Source organism: Oncorhynchus kisutch, linkage group LG17 (genome assembly GCF_002021735.2).
Source record: "Oncorhynchus kisutch isolate 150728-3 linkage group LG17, Okis_V2, whole genome shotgun sequence".
Lineage (NCBI taxonomy): Eukaryota > Metazoa > Chordata > Actinopteri > Salmoniformes > Salmonidae > Oncorhynchus > Oncorhynchus kisutch.
This window is the reverse complement of record NC_034190.2, coordinates 27,062,226-27,072,278: the sequence shown is the minus strand read 5'-3', so window position 1 is coordinate 27,072,278 and position 10,053 is coordinate 27,062,226. Positions and strand designations below refer to the sequence as shown.

Genomic DNA, 10,053 nt, shown 5'->3' with positions numbered 1-10,053 from the left:
TGTGTGGTTTAAAGGGCCAGTGCAACCCTTTAGTCCTGTGTGTAGATTGCAGTTCTACTAGTTGGCTATTTGATGTGACTGTGACATGTACAGTACCAGTCAAACGTTTGGACACAGCTACTCATTCAATGGTTTTTATTTATTTACTATTTTCTACATTGTAGAATAATAATGAAGACACCCAAATGATAAAATTAGACATGGAATCATGTAGTAACCAAAAAAGTGTTGAACAAATCTAAATATATTTTATATTTGAGATTCTTTGCCTTGATGACAGCTTTGCACAGTCTTGGCATTCATGAGGTAGTCACCTGGAATGCATTTCAATTAATGGGTGTGCCTTCTTAAAAGTTCATTTGTGGATTTTTTTTTCCTCCTTAATGAGTTTGAGCCAATCAATTGTGTTGTGACAAGGTAGGAGTGGTATACAGAAGATAACCCTATTTGGTAAAAGATCAAGTCCATATTATGGCAAGAACAGCTTGAATAAGCAAAGAGAAATGACAGTCCCATCATTACTTTAAGACATGAAAGTCAGTCAATGTGGAAAATTTCAAGAACTTAGAAAGTTTCTTCAAGTTAAGTCACAAAAACCATCAAGCGCTATGACGAAACTGGCTCTAATGAGAACCGCAACAGGAAAGGAAGACCCAGAGTTACCTCTGCTGCAGAGGATAAATTCATTAGAGTTAACTGCACCTCAGATTGCAGCCCAAATAAATGCTTCACAGAGTTCAAGTAACAGACACATCTCAACGTCAACTGTTCACAGGATTCAGGCCTTTGTGGTCGAATTGCTGCAAAGAAACCACTACCAACGGACACCAATAAGAAGAAGAGACTTGCTTGGGCCAAGAAACACGAGCAATGGCCATTAGACCGGTGGAAATATGTCCTTTGGTGTGATGAGTCCAAATGAGATATCTTCAGTTCCAATCGCCATGTCTAAAGGCACTGTACAAACCAGGAATAGGCCCAAAACTGGAATCAGACACCCAGACTGTATCCCGGCAGGCCTGATCAATCAGCATCATTCAACACCATTTATAGATCAGTGTCAAGTTCAGGCTGGGACTGGCAGGGAAATGCCTGTGTTCACTAAAGGAAAGCTATGTGACCTCAATGTCAAAGTCAAAGAATAAGGAGAGGTGAAACTGTGTTCGGACAAACAGACCTCATTGTGGACAGAGAGGCTGACACAAGTATACAGAATCTAAACCTAAGATACTTTTTGATATACTGATGTCAATACTATAATTTGTGCCCTTAACGCCCTTTGGTAAGTTCTGATATTCTTTGCTCAGTGCCTTTAGCCACTGCAGCCAGCCAAGCCACCCAGCTCAGCTCCTCTTTATCCCATGACGGAAAAACCTGAATCAGCAGACAAAGCTGGAGCTAACCCTACACTTGGACTTTGTCCACATTCTCCTGCTGCCTGGCTCACAATGGAAGGGAACAGGCCTGTTTCCCTCTGCTGCTCTGCCAGTGATGAATGTCTACATCACCATGCCAAGCTCAACTAGTTTCATTAGCATACTGTTCACAATTACATCAATTACACAGAGACCAAAGTAGTCTTGATTCAGATTTACAAAGAACTGTTATTTACTTTCAGTTCCAATGGGGGGTCTTACCATATATTCCATTACTGCACCTGAGGTTATTCCATTGACTTGGACAGTGATTATCACAAAAACAAAATTATTGCCTACTATAAATAGCCTAGGTGGGGTTGGATCTTTGATGCTTAGTGACAGTCAGTGGAACAGGGACTGTGTGGAGGATGCTGTGGATCAGTTTCCGTCTTTCTTTAATGAAGAGCACAACCAGAGGACAAATAACAGTGATCATTTCAGCACTCAGATGGGACATAGAACAGTAGGCTGTAATGTGTCCATGTTACATCAATCAAACCAACTCCTGGGGTTACTAAAGTAGGCTCCAAATGTTACATTAGTTATAGTGATGTAATAGAAAACAAATCAACCTGCTATATACACTATACAATATGAGACAATGGATGGATATGTGAGCTATTCCCATGGATTCTTGGCATAACGACACATATTGTGTTTCAGATGAAATTATTTTCCTGTCCACAAGGGGGCAGCAATTCCCTATATTTCAACACCTCTGCCTAACATTGTCAAATGCTTGGAGACAGAAACGATGCAATATACTGTGGCAGCATTGTAATGGTTACATCCTCCATAAAAGGGCCAATCAGTAGTTGAAACAAAAATAAAACGTCCTCCCCGCCACTGTTTCGTTAAAAGGCTGAGAGATGGGGCTGGATAAATGTAACCAGTCTAAATTCTACGGATGCAAGGACTGATCATCCATGGAATCAAAATGATAGTTTTAACCATGTTTTGATGCTTTACAGTGTTAATTTACATTTACAAACATTGGAGTAAAACAAGCTTGTATTTGGGGTTGTGATGGGGAACAACAGTTGAACTAAGCTCCAGGGTTGGGGTCCATTCCATTTCAATTCCAGTCAACTCAGAAAGTAAACCAAATTCCAGTTCCAACTTTTCCTCATTAAAAAACATTGGAGAAAAGTTGGAACTGGAATGTCATTGGAATTCCTGAATTGACTGGAATTTTTATGTAATTGACCAACCCTGCTAAACTAGGTATTTATAAAGTTATATTTTTACAGAATTAATGGGGACATCCAAAATGTATGTAGCAACTGCTGATTCCCCTTTTTAAAGAGATTCTCTGGTACTTTTGTATACACTTTTTGTAGCCAGTAGTGTAGGTGTAACCAGTAGTGTAGGTATAGCTAGTAGTGTAGGTGTAGCCAGTAGTGTAGGTGTAGCCAGTAGTGTAGGTGTAGCAAGTAGTTCTGAAAGTAGCACTCACAAGCCAAAAGTCTCAGAAAATTGACTACTACATCATAAATGTGCAGCTATGTACACCACATCATTGCTCTCTCTCTACTGTGTGCGCATCTTGCTAGCAATCACTTTCAAACTAGGGATTTTGTGGCTAATTGAGGTAAGACAGTAATTCTGCTGATAGATGTATATATGAACTACACATTGACACATCCAGCACAAAACCGGAGGTTGAAAAAAATACTAGTCACCAAAGTACCTGAGCATGTCTTTAATATTTCACTGGGGGGAAGGAAGTTTGAGGTTGCAGTAATAATGAAAGGAAAATGGTGTGGGCTTCAAGTAGTTTTTATTGCTGTTCTACAAATGCCATAAAGTTAACAAAGTTCTGAAATGTGAAGGCCCTGCAAATTGTTATGATTCCTGACATGTCGCTGCATTGTTGTGAAGGTATTTTTTGGGCATCAGTCAGGGGGAAACTATACCTCCCACAGGAGGTTGGTGGCACTTTAATTGGGAGGACGGGCTCGTGGTAATGGCTGGAGCGGAATCAGTGGAATGGTATCAGATACATCAAACATGGTTTCCATGTGTTTGATGCCATTCCATTTGCTCCCGCCATTATTATGAGCCCTCCTCCCCTCAGCAGCCTCCACTGATACCACCCTATGGCACAATCAGAGAGTAATGGAAACATGAACAAAGCCGTTCCCAATACACTCCCTAGCCCTTCTCCTTGGCAATATCCCTGCGATTGCAGGTCTGTCAGGTGGAAGCTCCAACACTACACATAATACCTATCACCCTTCAGATCTGCAAACACATAAGGTTTAATATGGCAAAGGGGAAGGCATGGGGACCCAATTGGGATTGGCTATGTGTGTTGCAATGTATAAAGGGAGTTGTCCTCACACCTTTACTCAATCCCATTGGCTGAACTGATGTTTTGTTATAGGTCACCATGGTGATCTTCCAGAAAGAGCCCATCAGAGCCTGTCTCTATTCCGGTTTACGTCACAGCGCTGAGTGAAGAGTGTGTCCTGGCAGTGGTAGGCCATGGTAAGAGAGGTAACACGTTTCCCTTTTCCCCTCATGGTCAATCAAAAGGAAAATGTAGCGATGGAACATAATCTCCGCAACAATTTACAGGTGTACGATAATGTACATTACATACATCATTTGACACCACCATGCCAATTGAAATACAGAGAACTACTAAGCAGATCTATTCTAGGATTACAGTGAGCAATCATAGCAAATATAGAAAGTACTATGCAAGCTATCAATATTCTTACATCTCATTGAGGCTTTGTTCAGTGCTAGGCTAGCCTGGTTCCAGATCTGTTTGTGCAGTCTTGCCAACTCTTATGGTCACAGATCTGTGACCATGCTAGTGATAGGCTTCCTCAACTTCCATTATGTAAAAGGTAAACAACACTCTCTCAAGGACACAGGTGCTGTAGAGAAACATAATATTATCATAGAAATGTACATTTCAAAAACAAAGGAAGGCAGTGTGTGTCGAGTCAACCAAGGCCACATTGATCACTTTGGTACCAAATCAGAGGGCAAAACTGGGCAAAAGGTTCTGGCTGTAATAACGTCAACCCATTTCAACCGGTTTTGCCCACTGGGAAGTGATTCTAACTTTCCTACCCTCTTACATAGTCTCCAAGCCAATTCATTTGGACTTGTCTCTGCAGTCAAGCAACCGTTTTACTTTCCTCGCCATGAAGACTGCTATACAGACACAGACCACCTGCGTGGCTCCATACTGAACCAGATAGATAGTGGCTGCTGCTCCTCTCTCTCCGTGTAGCTGTGTGTAGAGTGGCCGTCGGCCCAGGTAGTCCAGGTGAGAGGCCTGGATCTGACAGAGGGTACAGATCACCAGGAAGACGTGGAACAGCTGGTGGCCCTGCCCCAGGAAATCACAGTGGCCTGGGAACAGACGCTCTGGAAGTGGGTTGGTGAAGAAGAACGCACTGGACAGGAAGAAGGCTACCTGGCCCCCATGGAAGGATATAGCAGAGTCGCCGACTACGCCACTGGCCGCAGCAGTGATGTCATCACTGTGCGACGTGGGCCAGAGGAGGAGGCGATGGAACACCGGGCTAGTATCCCAGGCATAGGCCATAGCCGAGGGAACCACCTGCCCCACCTTCCGGACCCAGACCCGTAGGCTGTGGTTGCGATACTTCCCATAGCAGCAGCCCAGGCAGGACAGGCAGCAGAGGAAGGAGGCAGTGGGCATGAAGACCGAGGAGACCCACTGGTGGTAATCTGGTTCCACAGCATAGTAGAAGTGAGCCACGGCGCTGCCATACTGATACTGAGCCACTCCTACATAATCCAGGAAGAAGAAGCAGTAGTGGTAGAACTCTGATTTGGCGGCCAGGAGGTGGGCTACAGTGCTGCAGGCCATGTAGGCCAGGGAGGACAGGAGGAGGATGAGGAGGGGCCAGGCGTGGGCATCATGGATGAAGTCTACCGTCTCAGCCAGCTGGAGGAACTTGACCAGGACAAGGAGAGACCCCAGCAGGTGGGTCCACACGTTGATGGTCTCGTTGTGACGCTGGAACAGCGAAAGGAAGTAGTACCTGTATCGATAAGGAGACGGGACACCGTTATGTTAGCTTCAGCGACGGGATACCGTTATGTTAGCTTCAGCGACGGGACACCGTTATGTTAGCGTCAGCGACGGGACACCGTTATGTTAGCGTCAGCGACGGGACACCGTTATGTTAGCTTCAGCGACGGGACACCGTTATGTTAGCTTCAGCGACGGGACACCGTTATGTTAGCTTCAGCGACGGGACACCGTTATGTTAGCTTCAGAGACGGGACACCGTTATGTTAGCTTCAGAGACGGGACACCGTTATGTTAGCTTCAGAGACGGGACACCGTTATGTTAGCTTCAGAGACGGGACACCGTTATGTTAGCTTCAGCGACGGGACACCGTTATGTTAGCTTCAGCGACGGGACACCGTTATGTTAGCTTCAGCGACGGGACACCGTTATGTTAGCTTCAGCGACGGGACACCGTTATGTTAGCTTCAGCGACGGGACACCGTTATGTTAGCTTCAGCGACGGGACACCGTTATGTTAGCTTCAGCGACGGGACACCGTTATGTTAGCTTCAGCGACGGGACACCGTTATGTTAGCTTCAGCGACGGGACACCGTTATGTTAGCTTCAGAGACGGGACACCGTTATGTTAGCTTCAGAGACGGGACACCGTTATGTTAGCTTCAGAGACGGGACACCTTTATGTTAGCTTCAGAGACGGGACACCGTTATGTTAGCTTCAGAGACGGGACACCGTTATGTTAGCTTCAGAGACGGGACACCGTTATGTTAGCTTCAGAGACGGGACACCGTTATGTTAGCTTCAGAGATGTTTTTATTATAATAAAACCGGATGTTCTACATAGCATTGTGGGTATTGTAGTACATCCTGTTACAGTACCTCCAGCCCTGGTGGAGCGGTCGGTAGCCGGCGTGGATGTAGCGCTCTCTGAAGAACCCGGGAACTTCGGTGTCCCGTAGCGTGCCGGGCATGGAGGGGGCGACCTCTGTCAGCATCTGGGGCACCGCCCTTACCTGCTGGAGGTTGATGAACAGACGCCCAATCCTATCCATGACAATCGTTGCCATGAGGGATGGTCTGATGGATGGTGGGACCGTTGTTGTTGCTGGCTGGATAGTTTCAGGAGACTGGCAACTGAAACAGAAGGAGAGTAACACCATTAGGAAAACATTTAGCATTCAGAGCTGGCCTACCCTAACACCTAAAAGGCTTCAAAACAATAACTAGGTATAAAAAGAGGTTTAAAATGACTTCATTTATTTTAAAACTGCAGAGCAAGTAAAACTATTTGTAGTAAAAACATCACCTTTGTTGGAGGACTCCCCAAACATCTGACACACAGGTTAAAAAGTTCCTTCAATAAATAGAAACACATCACACTACGTGCTTCAGCAGTCAAATTACTTCAGAATGAGTCTCTAGTCCAAGTGAATGTCTCTCCTTCACAGTTTACCTGTAAACTCCTGCCACCTCAGAAGAGAGGACTAGCCTGGGGAGTGCGTGTTCAGTCTGGTTTAACCAGGCAATCAGAGGACATCCTTCATGCTGGCCCTTCCTGGCTGGGCCACCAAGGCCCCAGGGACAGGAGGCCAGATTACACCAGACCTGTTCTGACTCCTGCAGCAGACCTGACAATTTATTAGCAGTAGTTAGCCTTAATCTGCAGTTAACCTTGCAGATTAGGCTACTATACTGTCTATGGACCTTGCCCGGAACTTCTAATGCTCCGTGTCTGATCCAGTCCCTCTCTCTGTAGTTTTCACTCTAAACAGTGCTAGGAGGGAAAGGAGCGGTGCTATAAGGGATGGGGAGGGAGAACATGAACACTTCAACCTTGAAGATGAAAAGATAAGGATATCTTTGTAAGCAGTGTGGTGTATGAACTTTACCCTAATTGCTCCTGTAAATCACTCTGGATAAGAGTGTCTGCTAAATGAATAATATGTCAATGTAATGGGGGTCTAATAACCAAAACACACATCTGATTCAAATGTATACATTCAAGTCACACTTGAAATGCATTTCTAATGCAAGTTTGAATTCATAATACACTCGCCTTCCTCAGGGTGAAAACTCAAAAGTTGTTCTCTCTCCTCTCTCTCTCTCCATGTTCTTCTGATCATAAGATGCAAGCAAGTTTTTTTTTATCAAGTAATACAATGTTCCTTTCCTGAACTGGTGAAATAATGCATTTTCAGATGCAGACATACTGTCAGACATGTTTACACAGTAACTTCAACTTTGTTATTAGATATTGGCCACATGCCCACATCTGATAAAACACAGTTGCGAATGAACAGAAATGTAGCTCCAACACCTTCCAAACGGGATCCTTACATGATAACAAGGCAAATTCAGTTCAATCTCAGCAACACCTATTTCCTATTGTCAACCCTGTCAAGTGTTTGCCTATGGCTAATGTGACTGAGGAATTTACACGGTGGCACCCACTGACTAAATATCGTTGACACAATAATAATTCAATCAAGACCTCACATAAACCTACAGTATAAAAACCTCCCTCCAGCCTCTCCCGTGTTTGAGTGACAAAGGCTGTGGAGAGAGGCAGGCAGAGCAATCAGTGCGAAATTCATTTCTGACATTGCGCTCTTCCAAAAAACAGAAAAACCTATTTCACGCCCATCAAATAATATAATTTAACATGTTGACATGCATTCAATTTAATTTTGTATAGGCTATACTTGTGCTCTTTTTGCGTACACTGTTTCACGTGATAAGTAAAAAGTTTGAGAATATTGCACAAGACGAGAGAGGAAATACCAATGCATGTGGGCGTTCTTCTTCCTCTTCAAGGCTACTACTGTAGGCGTACTTTATTAGCCTACATCAGACAGCTCCGGAACACTCAGCGCAGCAGGACCCTCCGCGGGATCTTTCACCTTCAGATGTGATGATCGTCCGACTGTGTCCGTCCATGTCCCCCTCCGACAGTAATCGGTCGGTCACGCCTCCCCGACCGGTGACAGCCTTGCCAACCACTCAGATACTGGAGTGCAACAGATGAGTGTCTTAAATGAACATGAGGTGTCCAATGGAAAGTAAGTAGGCGGTCGTTCCAAGCAGAGGAGAGAGAAAGAGAGAGAGAGAGAGAGAGAGAGAGAGAAAGAGAGAGTATAAATGTGGTATTTACCTTGGCTACAGGAAACTTTGGCGTGGATGTCTGATCGACTGCGAACTGTCCCTCATACCTTTAGGACTAGTCACCGGGCAACTGTTTCTCGTCAACGTTGGATTTCCCTCTGTTGTTTCACATGACGGTGAAATTGATTAATGAGTTGATACAGTATCAAGGGATGAATACTGAGAGAATAAATAACGATATTTCATTGAAAAACCGCACCCTATTAAACTGGGATATGAAAAAAGTGAGAACTCCAAGAAGTTTCAATACATCAAAAACGAAGTGTTCTAGATTTTAGCCTGCCTAAAAGCTTCTACATGGAGTATAAATCATGTAAAATGTCATTTAAGTCCCAATGGTATAAAACGCTACAAATACAACAAAAAACAGAACGTGGGCGGCATTAGGAACATTCTTTTGCATGGATGTGTCCGGAACGTGGTATCAAGGAACGAAGCATTGCACAATCTCAATCTCCTTTGGAAAACGTTCCTTCCTGTGTGTTTAACCGGTTTCAGACAGGGAGAAGCGATGTCAATGGCATAGCATTGACATCATTATTCAAATGTTTGGGGCTTATACAGTATGTGGGTCTCAGTTCCTTTTAAATTAGAAATATTTCATGATCTAGCATTATCAGCAAATGTGATGTACACAATCAGTTTTTTAAAAACTGCCCTATCCAATTTGTGTCTGTAATTTGATTACTCAGTATTGCCTGCGAATTAAACCAGATTGGAAACCGTGCCAGAGCATATACAATGTACCAAACTAAGAATGAACTGCTTCAGATGATCAACAAAGGTCTGCTTTATAGCTTGAAAGCTCCCTTCAAAGGGTGCAGACAATTACATAATATGTTGACAGTGCCAATTTGGGCAGTATCCCATTGGCAGTACCCTACTCATTGGGTGTGGAGAAGGGGGGGGGGGGGGGGGGTATTCTCTTCTTCTAATGAAAGACCCACTTTAGCTATTTTTGATCTATGATAAAGGGTAAAAGGAGTGTTTTTGGCAGCTCCAAGCGAGTTCTTAGAATTTGGTTGAGTTTTCCTTTTTCCCTGGGGTTCCAGGGTTTACTATTTTGCTTCATGGTATCCAGAATATACTGAAGTATCCCTTGAGGGATGTAGTAAAAACATGGGTGGGTGAAGTCTAAACTCTGTAGGTATGTAGAACCCCAAAACACTCATCTAGCAGAACAGAAAATGCAAAATAGCATTGAAGGGATAGTTCACCCAAATTCAAAAATGACACGTGAATTTCCTGACCCTGTAAGCAGTCTATGGACAAGGTATGACAGCAATCCATTCTTTGGTTTAGTTTCCCAGTCACTGTTTCCACATGCTAACATTAATCATTTGTGGCACAAATCCTAAGTCATTGGACTGATATTGTTTTTTTATGATTTTTTATTCAAAACATACAATATACTTGCAGTGAAGCTGCTCAACAACTACATCATACCAG

General features: G+C 43.9%; 1 protein-coding gene across 5 annotated transcripts; it reads right to left on the bottom strand.

The window, feature by feature from the left end:
- Positions 1-3,181: 3,181 nt before the first annotated feature.
- Positions 3,182-8,457, bottom strand: LOC109880803 (membrane progestin receptor alpha-B-like). 5 transcript variants are annotated; one of them, XM_020472991.2, is made up of 5 exons: positions 8,224-8,457; positions 6,896-7,070; positions 6,749-6,796; positions 6,456-6,576; positions 3,182-5,449 (listed from the first exon to the last, which is right to left on the bottom strand). In XM_020472991.2, exons 3-5 carry the CDS (start codon positions 6,771-6,773, stop codon positions 4,531-4,533), a joined length of 1,065 nt encoding a protein of 354 aa, XP_020328580.1. In that variant the 5' UTR covers positions 6,774-6,796; positions 6,896-7,070; positions 8,224-8,457; the 3' UTR covers positions 3,182-4,530. The 5 variants fall into 5 exon arrangements, with proteins under 5 accessions (XP_020328580.1, XP_031649335.1, XP_031649336.1 ...); XM_031793475.1 differs by having other exon boundaries at positions 6,322-6,576; positions 8,224-8,456; XM_031793476.1 differs by lacking the exon at positions 6,749-6,796 and having other exon boundaries at positions 6,322-6,576; positions 8,224-8,456.
- Positions 8,458-10,053: the final 1,596 nt, after the last annotated feature.